The sequence below is a fragment of the Salvelinus fontinalis genome, chromosome 1 (genome assembly GCF_029448725.1).
Source record: "Salvelinus fontinalis isolate EN_2023a chromosome 1, ASM2944872v1, whole genome shotgun sequence".
NCBI classification, from domain to species: Eukaryota; Metazoa; Chordata; class Actinopteri; order Salmoniformes; family Salmonidae; genus Salvelinus; species Salvelinus fontinalis.
Window position 1 is genome coordinate 44,286,602 of NC_074665.1, and position 19,763 is coordinate 44,306,364.

Genomic DNA, 19,763 nt, shown 5'->3' on the forward strand with positions numbered 1-19,763 from the left:
TTGCTCAGCAAGGGCCGTGGCATTTGTAGAGCAATGGATAACGATGCTTCGAGGGTGGCTGTTTTCGATGTGTTCCTGGTTCGAGCCCAGGTAGGGGCGAGGAGAGGGACGGAAGCTATACTGTTACACTGGCAATACTATAGTGCCTATAAGAACATCCAATAGTCAAAGGTATATGAAATACAAATGGTATAGAGAGAAATAGTCCTATAATTCCTATAATAACTACAACCTAAAACTTCTTACCTGGGAATATTGAAGACTCATGTTATAAGGAACCACCAGCTTTCATATGTTCTCATGTTCTGAGCAAGGAACTTAAGCGTTAGCTTTTTTACATGGCACATATTGCACTTTTTCTTTCTTGCCCAACACTTTGTTTTTGCATTATTTAAACCAAATTGAACATGTTTCATTATTTATTTGCTAAATTGATTTTATTGATGTATTATATTAAGTTAAAATCCACCTAATTAATTTAAATATTTTTTTTGCTCGCTCGCCTCACTTTTCTGGGGTGGGAAATCAATTAAACAGTGAAACAATTGTCTGGCCTTAAATAAATACAAATTTTATAAAATAATTGGCTATGCAGCATTTATGGTGATTTGGCCTAAAGAAAAGTCAGGGCATTCATACTTCTTGCGCGTCGCAGAGCTGTTGTCACGGAAGTGAGTTTGTGTTTATGCAGGATGTACCACCGCCACCGATCGGCAACAAATCATGTCAATGTGGAGCTATACAGAGCCCTCCGCATTGTTACAAAATTTGGGAGGCACATGGCGATGTGGAACAGAGCTTGTTTTTGGCCTCTGGAGGCTCAGCAATTGTGTCACGCCCTCCTACCACATTTTTGGATCAACCATAAATTGGCTTTTAGTGTAGGCCTCTGCAATGGATTAGTTCACTGAGATGGGTGCAAATATTTGTTACTGCTCGACTAAAACAAATCTCGGGCGACCAACAGCCTAACGATCAAACAATGACTAATTGGGGTCAGCCCTAATTTATTTAAATTGACTTATTTCCTTATGAACTGTACCTCAATAAAGTATTTTAAATTGTTGCATGTTGTGTTTATATTTTTGTTCAGTATAGCATAACGCACTACCATTACATTTTTTTTTTTTACAGCTGAAGCAAGCACACATTTCTTAAATGGACCCTTTTCAGTTTCTCCAGAGTGATTTTATAGGTCGTTAAGCCATGCAAAGCCGCTTCCACATGAAATGTCTTAGAATGTCTCAAATGTTTAATTGTAAACAAGATTGTAAGTCACAGAGCATAAAGGCGAAGACCAAGAAGGCGGAATCACTTTCCTTAAACATATTCATAATGGAAAGAAAATAGCCTTTATTCACGTGTACGCTCAATTCATATGATCCTACATTTTTTTATTTCTCCGAACAGCATATTGTTAAAATTAACTGAATTCCATCTGGTTATTTGGACAGACATGAATGCCATTTTTGACATGGGAGAAATCTAATAAGACCAACTACAATCCACATGCAACCAAGGCTTTCAAGCATATACTCTCTGATTACAACCTCATTGATGCCTGACGAGCACATAATCCTAAAGAAAAATAGTACACTTTCTCCTCAAACAGGCATACATCAATCTCACGAATCGATTTCCTACCATTATCTACACCTGTATTTTATTTAATTAAGAAAATAGAAATTCAACATATGAGCATGTCTGACCACCACACTTACTACTGCCAACTTCAGAATCTCCTAAAAGAGCCACAAGATGGCGTTTCAACGTTTCTTACTACAAAATCCTGAATTCTTTGATCAATTTGAAATTCAATTATATTAATTCATAATGACCAATAAAAAAATTCAGTCTATGACACCTGGATTCTATGGAATGCCACCAAAGGTTTTATTAAAAATAAGGCAACTGCATTTGGATCGAATAAATCACAATTAACATTTAGAAATTGGATTTCTTTAACTGTGTTAGAGCGTTCTCCACATACTCTCTTTAGACCAGGTAGCCATTTTTCCAAAGTCAAGACAGAACTTAACTTATTGATTAGACAGAGAGCAGAATTTGCCGTCCATAGAGTAAGACTCAACCATTATTTCCATGGTAACCGTCCCAGTTGTTTACTGGCCAAAAAGCTAAGCAGTAACGATCAACTGGCTGATATGAGCAACTATTGAATCTGAAACACGGCAATTACTATCAGAACACAAATTAATTCAAGATTCTCTCGCTTCTATAAAGACTTGTACACATCTGATTGCTCCCTAACGCATCGAAGATCATAGATGAAGATAAATTGAGCTCAAGCTATAAAATTAATCTAATCAAAATCAGTCCGGATTCCATCTCTACGTATGGAATCCCAATAGTTCCCATTTAAAATATTTGGGAGTAGAAGGCTCCCCTTCTGTCTATTGGGATAAAATTCATATTGCGGTACAAATAAGGAAAGACGTAGGACTATCCGTGCCAAGCTTTCAATTGTATTTCCAGGCACTAGCATTTCGTCACATACTAAAATGGTTAAGACATGATTCTTCTGCCCCCTGGCTGAGTATAGAGAGACATATGGTGTCTGCTATTGCCCTGGAAGAGGTAGTCTTCACAGATACTGTATATCCCTTAAACAATGTAAACTACACTTTGGTCCCATTATTGCTCACACAATTTCTATCTTCCGCAAAAAAAAAATGTAACTAGGAATCAAAACGGCATGCCCATACGGCAACATTCCACAATATTGCCTTGCGATCTGGACGACGGCCTTTTGTGTCACCCCAATAGTCCAAAGGTGGAATCCGTACCCTTATCGATATCATGAACAGTAATGATTTGAAAACATTCCAAAATTCGAAAGATACATTCACATTACCGGGCAATTCCTTTTTTGTTTATTTATAACTTAGGTCAGTAATGCTGGCCTATGGAGTCCCTTGGGAAACCCAACTACTGAAACATCCAATGATGGGATTCATAAATAAATTATCTGGGCCCCGAAAGGACTGCTCTCTATAATAAAATTTAGTATACAAAACATTAAAAACACTGCTCTTTCCATGACAGACTGAACATGTGAAAGAGCAGGTTTTCCTAATGTTTTATACACTCAGTGTATTAATTAATGGTGCAATTAAGTCATATATTAATCTATGCCGGTTATAGTAATTAAGTTTAAGGCCCAGTGCAGTCAAAATTTTCCTGTGTTCTGTATAATTTTTGTATAATGGCTGATGAAAAGAACACTGTAAAAGTGTGAACAAAATGTGATGAGTGTTATTTCCCGGTAGTTGCTGGTTGAAAAATACAACCCAGGACATTCTATTCAGCAGGTTTTGTATGAGTTGTGGCTCGCCTCGTGTTCTGGCTCGTCTCATCGAGGCGAAATAAGTTATTAGACCAATAATAAAAGAGACTTCCAAACCTCTGCAAATAACAGTTCGTTTTCAAGTTACATATCCCTACCATTAGGCCTCTCTGCTTCCTTCCACAATCCTAACTGTGATTGGTGCACCGCTCTGGTTCCCTTCCCCGTTCCACTCCCAGACAGTCCTAGCAAAATGCTTGCTTGAGAAAGTTGTGCTAAAAAGCTATTTGTTTATTTAAAAAAAAAATGTTAATGTAAAACTGCTCAACTTAGTTGTTACCCGGAAATATTTTGATATTGAGCCAAATACAGCTGCACTTGGCCTAGGGAGTGGTCAGTGAAATGCATGCCAAGGCTCAAGCAAGGCTACTTAACAGTGAAATATATATTTAAATATTAGTTTCCTTACCTTGAAAGCAGCCTTAAAAAAAATATATATATATATATATTTTTAAACTAAGTAATTGGAAAGCAATTGAGCAACACAATCCATTTAAGAGATCATTTGGGCATTACATTTAAAACAAGGGTGATTGACTTACATTCGTGTTTGCTCTGAAAATGCACATTTTACCATTTGTTGGCAGTGGTAGTTCAACAAAACCGAATAGTGGATTGCAGTCACTCCTTGTCTATAGACTGCTTCGAAGGTAAGAAAACAAATATCAAAATATGTGATTTTGCTGAACTCTATTTAATGTCATTATTGTTATTGTTCTTTTTCCTTACACATTTAACATATGTTTGGATGTTTCATCTTCAATATGTACATTTGTATGCTGCTCTAGTAATCTCAACAATCCACAATATAATTATTTACAAAATAAAAGGGTATTTTGAGCCTCTGAGTACATTCTACATAAAAGTGATTGAGGGGGGGAGACATTCTTCTCGCTGTGAAAGGAGATAAGTCTTTCGGCAGATTACAGACAGGCTCACTTTAGTCTCTCCAAAGCCTGTGGATAATACTTGAGGAAGATTCTGCTGACTATGTCGTAGGTGTCACCCTGTGGTTTGGAGGGGTACTTCCGCTTGTTGAAAACAAAGCCCTTCTCCACCTGGAAGACGGCCTGGTTGAAAGCATCTTGCTTGAAGGGTCGGCCTCTCTCCAGGCACTCCACCAGGGTGTTGACAAACAGGCTCCATCGCTGGGAATAGTAGTCTTCCATCAGGCCACCCCACTCCTTGCTGGCATAGTCCAGAACGTTGCCCTCGGGCCCCCACAGGGTGATCTGGTTCCGGGCGTTCATGTCGTACAGCCGCGCCTCCGCCTCATCCAGGGCCAGGGAGTGTGCCTGCTCCAGCCACGTCCCCAGCAGGAAGTGGCTGTCGCTGGACAGCAGGCGCTCCAGCTCGGGGAGGAGGTCGTACACCAGCACACCCCCCGCCGTCAGGAGTTCCGGAAGCTTCTGGGCCTGGAAGGCATCCCGGATCTCGCTGTAGTAGTCGTTGGTGAGAAGCTGCAGAACCTCCCGGGTGACGTCCACCAGGTCGTATCGGAACGTCTCTTGGGCCATGAGAGGCCAGGCCGACTGGTACAACAGCCTCCAGGCCTCGTACAGGTCGGCCCGCTGGTACCACACCTCTGTGGTCTTGTGCAGCGAGGGCCGGTGCACCAGCGGACTGTGGTTGTGGTTCTTGTAGTGGGGCACGGTGCAGTTGTAAATGCTACCAAAAAGCAGTCTCCAGGCGGCCGTCAGGTTCTCGTGGGTGCTGCCGTAGCGGCGAACCGCATACAGTGACACCCACTTCGCCAGGTTGACTGGCTCTTTGCGCCACGCCAACTCGCTCATCAGCTCGTACACCACAGGGTTCTGCTCGATTCCCTCCGGCGCCAGCCCGAGCCCAACCAGGGTAGAGTTGGGGAAGGCGAGCGCGTCGAACGGCCCTGAGTTGATGCTCTCCACTGTGCCAAAGAGCCCACTGTTGCCGCCAAAGTTGTGAAGCATGCACCATATGAAGGGCTGGCCATAGAAAGACTTGGTTAAGGAGAAAGCCGGCGTGGACTCCGCAAACAAGTCCAGCACGATCATCCGACCGATGGGCACTCCGTGTAGAAGGGCCTGAATCTGGGCAGGCTTCCAGAATGCTGTGTCAAACACAAAGAGCCAGCCCTGCATCAGCCAAATGGCCTGGGGATCCACTGGAGACAAAAAAAGATTTTGGGGTGAGAGAGAAGAAAGGCAGAGCTCTTGATATGGCTAGGAGTATGGGCAAGGGGTCTGTGTACAACCCCCCCACAGGTGGCACTATGGAAGGGCACCCTGGGGTTACGAAAGTAGGACAATTACAGTAATTACGACCCAATGTATACTGCCATTTTAATATCTGCTCACTGTTGTGGCCGGAATTCCCGGAAGAAAAACTACTTAACAACATTAGAGGGTAACAAAGCTAGTGTCAGCTAATTTACAGACAGCGGGTTTTTTTGCGTCGCTCTGCATGCACGTCTCACCAGAGGTCATGGTGTCGAAGACTGCGCGGCTGACCGCGGACAAGTAGGTGGGGTCCGAGGAGGTCGGCGTCATCTCGTTGAAGGTGTCTGTGTTGTAGATGTGGTCTGTGCCAAATTGCTTGACCAGCTGGGACAGGAACAGGGAGCCGATCCAATGGAAGAGGGGGTCACGGGGGTCCAGGGTATATGCGCAGGAGTAGCTGCAGTTGAAATGGCTCCAGGGCCCCAGTTTGGTCACGTTGGCTTTCGGAAAGAGCCTGGGAAATGGAACAAACAAGGACTGAACAATCCAGGAAAACATTGTTGCCGAGCACATTGATCTTAACTGGTTCAAATACCGCCAAATGGCTATTTATTTTGTATTCTAACAAAAAAATAGAACGTAAGCCATGGATTGATGAAACGGGTTTGAATCAGCAGTCATACCTGACTATGCCCTGAGGCACAATCCCAGAGAAAGCCGGCAGGACAGGCAGCATTCCAAAGGATCTCATTCGGTCTAAAATCTTGAACTGGTGTACAGAAGAAATATACAACATGTATATCATTATTATTCCAAATGCAGGGGGGAATCAATGTGTGTATGGAGACCAATCAAAATGTTAGTACTTGAAGGTAGAGCTGCTTCACATGCCAGGACTGTGGTAGGGGTCCGCCCCACTGGAACAGGTTCCCCATACGGTTCCAGGCTAGGAAGGCGGGGCCAGTGAAGAAGTGGTCAATTTCAGTCTGGTTCAGCCCCAGTGAAAGGTACACCTAATCCATCAAAAACAGCTAGATGTCAGAGTTGTTCTAAAATACAATACGGTTTTAAGACAACATGTGTGTTTAAATAGGAAAAAGTTAGCAAAAAATTACTTTGCACTTTTATCTGGCATTACCCTCACCTATTAGTAGGAAATTAGTTGTAATATGCATTCCAGTTTGCTTCACCTCAGCATATACACACACACACTATGGGATCTCGTTACCTCTTGCCACAAGGCCTCTTGTCCAGTAAATGCCAAAGGCAGATTGATGCCATTCAGTGCCATCCAGTCGATCTCTCTCTGCCATCGTGGCCAGTCCCACCACACTGTGGAGTAGCTCTGAGTGCATACGTTCTGATAGTACCTGAATCTAGAAACAAAAGAAAGGCATTACCAGGGAGCTACACTGGGACGTCGGGAAAACATCGGTGTTTAGTTGCTACACTGGACACAACGTGTCCTCAATCCCATTGAGCACATTTGGGACCTGTTGGATCGGAGGGTGAGGGCTAGGGCCATTCTCCCCAGAAATGTCAGGGAACTTGCAGGTGCCTTGGTGGAAGGGTGGGGTAACATCTCACAGAAAGAACTTGCAAATCTGGTGCAGTCCATGAGGAGATGGTGGCCACACCAGATACTGAAGGCTATTTTTGAATTGAGCTCAGGTGCATCCTTTTTCCATTGATCATCCTTGAGATGTTTCTTCTACAACTTGGAGTCCACTTGTAGTAAATTCAATTGATTAGACATGATTACAAAAACATTTCTGCAGCATTGAAGGTCCCCAAGAACACAGTGGCCTCCATCTTTCTTAAATGGAAGAAGTTTGGAACCAGCAAGACTCTTCCTAGAGCTGGCTGCCCGGCCAAACTGAGCAATCGAGGGAGAAGGGCCTCGGTCAGGGATCAAGAACCCGATGGTCACTGACAGAGCTCCTCTGTGGAGATGGGAGAACCTTCCATGAGGAAAACCATCTCTGCAGCACTCCACCAATCAGGCCTTTATGGTAGTGGCCAGACGGAAGCCACTCCTCAGTAAAAGGCACATGACAGCCGGCTTGGAATTTGCCAAAAGGCACCTAAAGGACTGACAAGATTCTCTGGTTTGATGAAACCAAGATTGAACTCTTTGGCCTGAATGCCAAGCGTCACGTCTGGAGGAAACCTGGCACCATCCTTACGGTGAAGCATGGTGGCAGCATCATGCTGTGGGGATGTTTTTCAGCGGCAGGAACTGGGAGACTAGTCAGGATCGAGGGAAAGATTAACGGAGCAAAGTACAGAGAGATCCTTGATGAAAACCTGCTCCAGAGCGCTCAGGACCTCCGACTGGGGCAAAGGTTCACCTTCCTACAGGACAATGACCCTAAGCACACAGCCAAGACAATGCAGGAGTGGCTTCGGGACAAGTCTCAATGTCCTTGAGTGACCCAGTCAGCCCGGACTTGAACATCTCTGGAGAGACCTGAAAATAGCTGTGTAGCAACGCTCCCCATCCAACCTGACCGAGCTTGAGAGGATATTCAGAGAAGAAATGGGAGAAACTCCCCAAATACAGGTGTGCCAAGCTTGTAGTGTCATACCCAAGAAGACTCAAGGCTGTAATCGCTGCCAAAGGTGCTCCATCAAAATACTGAGTAAAGGGTCTGAATACTTATGTATTTAATTTTTAAAATTTAAAAAAAAATCTGCTTTTGCTTTGTCAGTATTGGGTACTATGTGTAGATTGATGAGGAAAAAACGATTTAATTAATTTTAGAATAAAGCTGTAACGTAATAAAATGTGGAAAAAGTGAAGGGGTCTGAATACTTTCCGAATGCACTGTGTACTGGAGCAAGGCATAAACATGGTGTGTGTCTTGTGGTAATAGATGGTGTGTTATAAGTAGGCTACAACGTCTACTGTAGTTCTCTGTCTTGTAGCTGCTTAGTCGATTGTTTATGCAAAGCTTGAAGTCTAAATTGGAGAAGATTAGTAAGGAGGAGATGGTGAGGGTGACTGACTGGTGCTTGTTCAGTGTGGGTAGTGTGTGTGAAGGTTAGTATGCATGATCTATTGACACGAGTGGGGTAGGTGGGTGGATATAGTACTTTGAGTGCGTATTGATGGGGACAAAGTAGTAAAATGTTGGCTAATCACTAACTAGTGTATGTTCTACAGACTAATCCTGCTGCTGACCTTGACACCAGCGTTTGTCATACAGATCCTGTAGATCCATTGGATGAAAGCTTTCAGCCGGGAACAAGCTCGAGCTCAACATCTGATTTCAGCCAAATCATAATTGACTTACACTTCACCGTTAACGTCCTGTCATGGGAAGAACGGCCCCATGCTTTCCATGCGCTTTACAATCCAACCACTGTTAACATGATGACATTGCTGGGGTTAGCTGATGTGCGACTAATGCACTATGGATAATTGAAGGGCACAAATGTCCACAGCCCTCACGATAAACAAATTAAACTCGATTGTAACAACACTCCATTCTTCACGTCCCACTGATTTTCGCTTTAAAAGGGCCCAGCCACAGCACAAATGTCTACAGCCCTCACGGTAAACAAGGAAAACTCAATTGTAACAATGCTCTGTTCTTCCCCCCCCCCCCCCTCACCCCAATTTTCACTGTACCATAAAGCAGCGAAAGAGAGCCCAGAACACTGAACTGGTCATATGCAAATGCTGACACTCCGAGAGAGACTACGCACATATTTCACACGCAGGGTCAAATATAAATGTGCAATATTTTTCTTTCCACATTCACCGCTATTGTCTGCCGATTTAATGAACGAGCATTGATCGTGACAAGACTACATACAGTGGCTTGCGAAAGTATTCACACCACTTGGCATTTTTCCTATTTTGTTGCCATACAACCTGGAATTAAAATGTATTTTTTGAGGGGTTTGTATCATTTGATTTACATAACATGCCTACCACTTTGAAGATGCAAAATATTTTCTACTGTGAAATAAACGAGATAAAAAAACAGAAAACTTGATAGTGCATAACTATTCACCCCCCCAAAGTCAATACTTTGTAGAGCCACCTTTTGCAGCAATTACAACTGCAATCTCTTGGTGTATGTCTCTATAAGCTTGGCACATCTAGCCACTGGGATTTTTGCCCATTCTTCAAGGCAAAACTGCTCCAGCTCCTTCAAGTTGGATGGGTTCCGCTGGTGTACAGCAATATTTAGTCATACCACAGATTCTCAATTGGATTGAGCTCTGGGCTTAGACTAGGCCATTCCACGACATTTAAAATGTTTCCCCTTAAACCACTCGAGTGTTGCTTTAGCAGTATGCTTAGGGTTATTGTCCTGCTGGAAGGTGAACCTCTATCCCAGTCTCAAATCTCTGTAAGTCTGAAACAGGTTTCCCACAAGAATTTCTCTGTATTTAGAGCCATCCCTCATTCCTTCAATTCTGACCCGTTTCCCAGTCCCTGATTCTGCCACCACCATGCTTCACTGTGGGGATGGTGTTCTCAGGGTGATGGGAGGTGTTGGGTTTGCGCCAGACATAGCGTTTTCCTTGATGGCCAAAAAGCTCAATTTTAGTCTCATCTGACCAGAGTACCTTCTTCCATATGTTTGGGGAGTCTCCCATATGCCTTTTGGCAAACACCAAACGCGTTTGCTTATTTTTTTTCTTGAAGCAATGGCTTTTTTCTGGCCACTCTTCTGTAAAGCCCAGCTCTGTGGAGTGTACGGCTTAAAGTGGATGTGGCGGCAGGTAGCCTAGTGGTTAGAGCGTTGGGACAGTAATCGAAAGGTTGCTAGATCGAATCCCCGAGCTGACAAGATAAAAAATCTGTCATTCTGCCCCTGAACAAGGCAGTTAACCCACTGTTCCTAGACCGTCATTGTAAATAAGAATTTGTTCTTAACTGACTTGCCTAGTTAAATAAAAAGGTAAAATATTTAATAAGTGGTCCTATGGACAGATATTCCAATCTCCACTGTGGAGCTTTGCAGCTCCTTCAGGGGTCTCTTTGTTGACTCTCTGATTAATGTCCTCCTTGCCTGGTCTGTGGGCTTTGGTGGGTGGCCCTCTCTTGGCAGGTCAGTACTGCTCCACAACTTCATCCCTGACCTGTTTGGAAAGCTCTTTGGTCTTCATGGTGCCCCTTGCTTAGTGGTGTTGCAGACTGGGGCATTTCAGAACAGGTGTATATATACACTGAGCTCATGTGACACTTAAAGTCCACCTGTGTGCAATCTTTTGAAGGTAATTGGTTGCACCAGATCTTAGTTAGGGGCTTCATAGCAAATACATATGCATGCACCACTTTTCCGTGTTTTAGAATGTTTTTAAACAAGTTATTGTTTTCATTTCACTTCACCAATTTGGACTATTTTGTGTATGTCCATTACATGAAATCCAAATAAAAAAATCAATTTAAATTACAGGTTGTAATGCAACAAAATAGGAAAAACAATAGGAAAAATGCCAAGGGGATGAATACTTTTGCAAGGCACTGTAGGCAGGGGTCGTTACACTATCCTCCCCGTCTGTAGCGGAGCATGAGTAAAATCAACGAGGAAGCCAAGCCAGGGAAAAAGTGTTGTGATAATTACATGGTTTGCTCTTTAACCTGTTAGTTCATATCCCTTGCCACCATGATATATAGGCCTACGGCCGAGACAGTAAGAAGACAAAGTGGCAGAATAAATTCAACCACAAAACCACACTTTGTTTCATCACAAAATCGGAGAGCAACATCTGTCCGGTGAAGTCCACAAACAAACAGTTACATGACAGACTGGTCAAGCAAGTTAATGTTTGAGACATTTTCGGACTACTAAACAACTTTTGATTTAGAACCACAGAGTTGCAAAATCGCAAAGAAAACAGGAGCTGCCTCCACTATTCCAACACCATTTCAACATCATCAAATCATCTATGCTTAGTATAATACAGTCACAACTAAGATACCAGAAACTATTTAGTCCAATCAACGTAAGCTACATATGATACATCTGTCCATGGTACGGATTTCTCTGTCTGTTTTTTATTTATTTTTCCCTATATAGACACACCCTACGTGTTTTAATAAAATAAACTATATGTAGGCTACTGAACTTCTCTGATTCTTTAAGCACACTGATTAAATAATTAAGACACAAATGACTGGAGGGAGCCAGAGATCAAGATAGACTAACAAAAAATGTAAAAAAAAAAAAAAAAAAACGGTTACCAAATCTCTTCCTCCCGCTACTACTGGCCTTTGCAGATTCTGCTGTTATGCCACTGCTGTTACGTTCCAAATAGGCTACACCAAGGGTCGGCCACCTTTTCCATTTGGAGTGCCAATTTATCTTACCATTTCTACCAATCTGTGTGCCAGTTATGATTTTTATAGGCACATTTTTGTAGAACAGTTTAATTTATAATAAAGTCTATGTATCTCAAAATCATCATGTGGTTAATCAAAATTCTAAAAGTAACTTATATTGCCATTGCCAACGATGTAAAAATAGCCTACATAGAGCCAACACATAAAAACTTACAGCCCGCAGGTAGAAAATATCCTGATGAAATGTAAATATCCTATACATCACATTGGCTACTCTTATGTTGGTCAGGCCTGAAGCTTGATCTAGCAAACTTGCAACATTGTATAAAATATTCTGGGCCCTCAAGAGTTTCCTGCGGACAGGCATAGCTGTAGGACATGTGCGCAAGGAATAAGAAGTAGTGATGCACCGATATTACATTTTGGCCGATACGATATATATTTTCCTTTCCAAATAAACGATAACCGATATTTAACATTTTAGTGGCCTTTTAAGCATTCTAGTGCAGTTATATAGTTAACACACACACGGATGCAGCGTTCTAAGGCACTGCATCTCAGTGCAAGAGACATCACTACAGTCCCTGGTTCGAATCCAGGCTGTATCACATCCGGCCGTGATTGGGAGTCCCATAGGGCAGCGCACAATTGGCCCGGCATTGTCCGGGTTTGGCCGGGGTAGGCAGTCATTGTAAAGAAGAATTTGTTCTTAACTGACTTGCCTAGTTAACTAAAGGTTACACGCACAACACTGACCAAAAAGTCATTTTTTTGGCATTTACGTATGTCCCCATTACCAGTAAAACAATCAAAACCTATTTCTTTCACTTACTTGCTGTGCTGTTTCGTGGTTCATTTGTTCAGTCGTTTCATTCTCAACCAGGCTTTCTCTCTATGGCACTCAGTTTGGGTCTTTGCGTGTCAAATAGTGTTATTTGTTTTTGACCAATCAGGACCTGAATATGACTGCACATCACATAATTTAACGCGTTCATTCATTTTTTATGTAGTTATTACACATTGATTACACCATCACTCATATTTCAATGTCACAACGATTCATCAATACGTATGCTATGACGCTGGTAAAGTTGTCGAACAAAAAAGCTAGCTAGCTCATGGATGCAAACAATGTTCTTCCCCCGAAACATAGCAAAATGACAATCTGTTTCAGTAGCTATATAGTTAGCTAGCTAACTATATAGCTAGGTGTCATTATCTAAAATAACCCTAATTTATAAGACCGTTCTTATTTGATTAATGGTGGTTAGACCCATCTGTGAAGCTTGCCACAATAAGGATTAGCCACAATAGTGGAATTTGCGGTTAGCCTTCAAAATAAAAGTATGTCATTGACAGTGCTGCAAATGAATACAAATAGTAGAATTATGCCATAATTTAATAGAACACGCTAAACGAGGTTGTTTAATCACAAGTTGTATTATACTTTAGAATTGCATTGGGGGCATACTTATTTAACTGGACAGCCTTACCTATGGATTGTGGATCAATGACATGGGGTATCAACCTACTCAGTGACACCCAGAGAACATTGGCGTCATAGCTCTTATTGCGGGACTCTGAAACAACTGAATTGAGCCACAATTGGTTACAATTCCACCAGTGACCTTCTGCATCACTTTCAAAGAGGTACTTATTTTTTGAAGGCAAACAGCAAATTCCACTATTGTGGCTAATCCTTATTGTGGCTAGCTTCACAACACATAACCCAGTCAAGCCTCACTAGCCAGATGAAGCTAGCTGGCTGCTTATAAAGTTAGCTTTGGGAAACAGGGTTAAGTAGCTGGCTAGCTATTTATTTCCATGAACTGAACTTCAATCGGTGAAAACAAGTGGCTACCTAGCTAATACTTACTCACAAGGATTCCTAAAACATTGCTAAGAATAATGAAAATGGCTGCAATTTCTACTGGTCATTGTTTTCAGGCTGGTTGTATTGGTGCTAGCTAGGTACCAAGCTAAAGCTAGCTACCCCAGAAGTTGCGGTCAAACAAATAATGCTTTATTACCAACACGGTATTGTAAACATATCGTTCGTGGCCTGTGTTTGCAGACTTTTTTGTACAGCTTTGACAGCGCTACTGATAGTAGTGGTGGCGCTTGGCTTGCAAGTGCACATTCAGAACACACAACATTCAATAATAGAACTGTTATTTGACTCGTCAAATAGTGTTATTTGACATGCATCTTTTTTGACACGCAAAGCCCCAAAACGGCGTTCCATAGTATGTCGTGAAGCTATTACTGTGTAACTCCGGTAGAGCAACATGTGTACCGGTGCTCGAACAGTCGGTGAAAGCCAACATCACAACAGAGAACGGTTGATTGTCAAGGGCAATGAATGCCATTATCTTGGCGTTAATGGATTTCGCCTTTGAGGTGTCTCGCTGAAATTCTTACTCTTTCAAATGACTGCTCGACTTGTTGACTGCTCGATCCACACAGCAGATATTGTGGGCTAGGTTAGGAATGCTGTGCTGCATAACATTTTACGTGATGTCATTACGTCATGTATCTACATTATATAGGTATGCACGTCAACTTTGACATCAGTTTTGCACGTCGGCGTTAATAGACATCGGGCCGATACCGGTGTTGGTATTTTTAGCTAATATCATCTGATTCCAATATGTTCACCGATATATTGTGCATCCCTAATAAGAAGTAATCAGTTAGGCCTATTTTACGACCTTTCCACTGGAGCAGAGAATTACATTTTTCCCCCCTTTCATGCCGAGTGGTTATCGAAGGAGAGCTGCAAATATTTTTTAAATAGGCTACGTTGAGGAACTATTGTCATTCACAATGGATGTAAAAACAGACTTTGTTTACTTGCTGTTTGAGGTGAATAAAAAATTAATAATTAGTTCCACAGCGGTGGTGAGTTAAGACAATCAGAAATTCTATCAGAATCCCAAATGGGCACTTCTGTAGGTCTACATTTGCACGCAGGCCAGGTAGCCCAGGCCGACTTTAATGTATAATCAGGTGCGCGTCCTTACTCAACATTGACAGGAGCGCTACAAACAAACAATAATTAATAAATCGACTCCTAAATGGAATGAAATAAACCAAAACTTGTTCCTCACAAGTGTAGCTTAGGTTGTGCGGTCCACAAACAACTTGTCCACTTCGACAATGAGAACGGTAAAAGACTAATAACAATAATAATATATTGAATGCATTAACAGAAATTACCGTAACAAAAACAAACATTGTACATTAGAAATTATGGGATTTAGCGAAAATGTGATACTTGTGTGCCATCCCCGTGGCCTCCACAATCGATTAGTCCACTGAGACAGGCGTGAATCAGACAGGTGTCTCATATCATAAAATCTATATATTTTAGACTGCTTGACTAAAAAAAGATCTTAGTCAACCAACAGCCTATCGACCGAACAATACTGAGACAGAGTATCTCAGATGCTTTCTCTAGTGAGATACTGTACATTCAGCCTCTTGCAAATTGAAGGAAAATTAGGAAACAGACTAAAGACAAATTATTTTATTCATTGTCAATTTTTGGGGAGATACCTGGCTTCCCTTGGCAGCCATGAATGAATACACACCACTGCTCTACATACAGGAGGAGCGTGTCCCCATGCTTAACAATAGCAAGTCACTCATGTACGTGCTTTTCTGATGGCCTCATGGCAGCCATATCCCACTTCTGACTCCAATGTAGCGAATGGCTACATTGCAATGCTTCGTGCGGGACTCGAACTCGGGTCTCCCAAGCCAATGGCACAAGAATGTACTCTTAAAACCTCTTGCATTCGTGAGAATCGGCCTATGGCAAAATTGAAATGTTTCTAACAGAAGAAATCTGGGAAACATATGCATAACCAGGTAGCAATGAAAAGGGAATAGTTTGGAGATTATGGAACATTAAACTAAAAAGGTGAGGACAACAGTTCACCTGACAAGACTGAATCCAAACATTACACTGTTAATTTTACATTTACTATACTTTGCGGTTCCTTATCTTTCCAAAAACTGTACCGCAAGCAATGTGTGTTCACCTTCGGACTGAGCGTCTGGGCTCTTAACAAAAGTCCCCCGGGAAGAAGATATCTTCATCAATAAGCACTAAAGATAGTTAGCGTCTATGAATGAAGTAACTTGCTCATTGCTCCTAAAGGATCCCACTAGGAGACCATAACAAGCCAATGGCTCTAAAGGCTGTATGTATGCCCTGCATAGCATTCTCATATTTGTGGTAGTACTAGATTTCCATAACTGAGCAGCTTTTTCAAGCTTCTAAACATAAATTGACAATACCAACCAGTCAATAAAAGACAGGCCCTATTTGAGATATTAGATTTTGTTAAAGTCAAAACATTTTTGTAAGATGCAAATTAGATTGATAATGCACAATTTGCCATTGAGTTCTGCATACATTGTTACATCCCGCTGCAACCTGGTCTCAAAGCATTTCACATTATTCTGTACGTAAATCCCAGACACTCCATTTCGTATGTATGGTATGTAATCATTTGTGGATGTCCATCACCAATTTCATATGATGTCGCGGTTTACAATTCATATTATTAGTTGCGAATTTTCTAAACATACAATATGTTATAATTTTGCAGAATGTACAATATGTTGAAACAAACGTATGAAATGATACGAATTCTAGCTAGGTGGATAACATCAGCTAGCTGGCTAACGTTAGTTAGGGGTTAGGGTTATGTTTAGGAGTTAGGTTAAAGCATTAAGGTTGTGGTTAGTGTTAGCCAGAGGTGTGGACTCGAGTCCCAAATATGATGACTTGCAACTCGACTGACTTGAAAACCAATGACTCGTGACTTGACTTGGACTTGAGCCTTATGACTCGACCTGACTTGATACCCTCCCCAAGCCCAAATATTTAAAATTATGCTATTAAAAAGTGTGCAGCGCATCAAATCTTCATTTAATGGATTACAGTTTGAATAGGACAGCAGCCAATCAAATTGTCCCTGCTGAGAAAAAGTTGTGAGAAAAAGTTGTGCGTGGCAGTGCAGAGGAACATCGGCGGTGAATTCAGATGGAGCCCTTGTAAAGATGATACCCAAAATTATTATTTTCGGATATAAAGACGACGCTGAATCAACACAAAACGGATTGCAACTTGCAAAACATGCAGGAAGAAAATTACAGATGGAGGCGCAACAATTTCCAGCTTTGTTCGACATTTGAAGCTGCACAAAGAACGGTAAGTCGTGGCTAATATAGCCAACAGCTATACATTTTATTACTGTACTAGTGTATCATGTAGGCTAACATAACATTAAATCAATGAGTCTCCACACAGTCAGTCAGTGCAGGAACGTGATCTTTGCACCCAATATTGAGCTACAACTGGCTAGGCAGTTGGTAGCCTAAATCCTGCCTGATGTTACTGTTGTTTCTAAAACCATTGACATACGTTAGCCTACTGTAACCACACAGAGTGTGTGTGTGTTAAGGTTGGGCGATTGTGTACAAGCCTACATCGCCCAATAGCGATCCTTGATAGTCGATTACTATTGGGGGGGGGGGGGTCTTTCTCATGGCTACCTATGTATTTCCATTGAAATATAACATTTATTTGGAAAGTAAAAAATATATAGATATTTTTAAGAGCATTCATGATTTGTGTAAATGTAATATACTAACTATTACTCTTGTTCAAAATATGAAATGGTATTTCATTTGGTGAAGAGCACATTATAGGACTCGAAAGTCAAAATTTTGGACTCGAGACTTGACTCGGACTTGCCTGTCTTGACTTGGGACTTACTTGTGACTTGTAAAACAATGACTTGGTCCCACCTCTGGGGTTACCTAAAATGGTTAAGGTTAGGGGAAGGGTTAGCTAACACGCTAAGTAGTTGCAAAGTAGCTAAAAAGTAATAAGTAGTTAATAATTAACAAAACATATCTGTGATGAGTTTCAAACTTGCAACCTTTGGGTTAGTAACCATTTCTCTTGTGTAACCATACCAATCATAACATACTCTGATTCAGAAGGGTTAGGTTAAATGCAGAAGACACATTTCAGTTGAAGGCATTCAGTTGTACAACTGACTAGGTACGTCTAATTTGAGTGTTTCGTGTTTACTATGTTACGTCTAGTCTATGAGGCCAGGTTGCCCTATTTCATCCTGTGAGGACTGTACCATCGCCGCATAAAGTTTCGTTCACTTACCTGTGTTGGGTGCTGATGCGCAGTACGCCTGTGAGTTGCGGCAAAGGGCGAGGAATGTTTAGTTGATTACCTGACCACGATACGTGACAATTACAGAAGTATTTTAAGTAGTTGTAAATCCCAGAGGCGACTGCCACCCCAGTGCTGCCTGTGGCTATGATTTTATTGTTTTTCGCCGACCGGAGCTCACACACTTCCAAATTATCATTGGATAAAGTTCTGTTGACGGACACTATGAACTCACGAGATCTGTTTCCAAGTAGACGTCTCAGAAGTTCCACTACAGCTCTTCCCTGAGTCTTGTCGTTGGCTTGCGGTTTTAAATGTGCGAGAGTCTGAAACTCACAATGTGCTGATAAATTTGAGACTACTGCGAGTAAAACAATGCTATAAATACATTTAAATCTCATTTTGAACAAAGTCAACTTAAGCGAAAGAGCCGTATGCGTCCGTGTTATAAAATACGAGTTTGGTCAATTTTCAGGCAACAGGAAGTTTTCGTTTTGAGAAATGCTCTGTGCCAATCAGAGTGTGATTTTTTTTGGAGTCAATCAAAGTATTAAACCAATCACAGTCGAGAGGTTGGTAAGTAAATGGGAAAATCATGGGAAAAAATAGTCACCTGATAAAGTCTGTGGCAGTTTTATTTTAGATTAGATGTATTTGGGTATAGAAAGGCACAGGACAATTCCTCAGCAAAACGTCACAAATTATGTTATTTGCGTTTAAGGCTGGACCTACAGTAGGCCTATATGTAAAAAAAATATTTAAAAAAAATATATATATATATATATATATATATATATATATATATATATATATATATATATATATATATATATATATATATATATATATATATATATATATAACAACGCGAATCATATTGAGAGGACATAAAAAACGGTCCTCTCAATATGATTCGCGTTCACCAGCCCCTTCCAACCAATCAGGACGTTTACGCACTCCAGGGCCCGCCCCGACACTTAATTTTAATGCGTGTTCACTGTCTGGGTGTATTTACCCCATGCATGCTACCTCGTCCATTTAGTATTGTTTAGTCATTGCTACAAGAGTATTTATTGAGTGCAACTAGCATACTCATTGTTAAGGGATATAGCAATAGTGATATTGTTTACGTGCTACTTCTGTGATGTGTAGCCGCTCTCGTGCCCCTGCACATGCGCATTTACTAAAGGTCTCATAAGAGCTGTAGCCAGGCCAGAGAGGGCCATAAATCAATAGCCCTAGTCTTAGTTCTCTCTCCCTCTCTGTTTAAATTGCTTATGTGTGAATATCCCTGTGTTAGCCTGTAAATGGATTGCATTTGTTGATATGCTGTTATCAGGGCATATGCTTACACATCCTGATATATATTTATAGTTTTGCATGTCTATTTTTGATTTTTGATTTATTTATTTCACCTTTATTTAACCAGGTAGGCAAATTGAGAACACGTTCTCATTTACAATTGCGACCTGGCCAAGATAAAGCAAAGCAGTTGCATATATGTATCTCTTAGTATCTTGTAAATTGTTCCTGATGATTGCATTGTCTCTCCCTTTTTCAGAACCACAAATATATGAACATCTTCAAATGGAAAAGCTCTGTCAGCGCTCATGTGTGTGGTGGTGACCATCAAGAGTACAGTGATAGGCCTCAACATCATGAATATGACCGGACAGCACTATAGTAGGC

The 19,763-nt window shown here is 41.4% G+C and overlaps 1 protein-coding gene across 1 annotated transcript; it reads right to left on the minus strand.

Annotated features, from left to right (window-relative positions):
- Positions 1–1,329: 1,329 nt before the first annotated feature.
- On the minus strand, positions 1,330–18,591 carry naglu (N-acetylglucosaminidase, alpha). Its single transcript, XM_055922588.1, has 6 exons — positions 18,066–18,591; positions 6,791–6,938; positions 6,429–6,575; positions 6,246–6,331; positions 5,820–6,076; positions 1,330–5,507 (listed from the first exon to the last, which is right to left on the minus strand). The coding sequence occupies exons 1-6, from the start codon at positions 18,473–18,475 to the stop codon at positions 4,300–4,302; spliced, it is 2,256 nt and encodes a 751-aa protein (XP_055778563.1). The 5' UTR covers positions 18,476–18,591; the 3' UTR covers positions 1,330–4,299.
- Between the last annotated feature and the right edge of the window lie 1,172 nt (positions 18,592–19,763).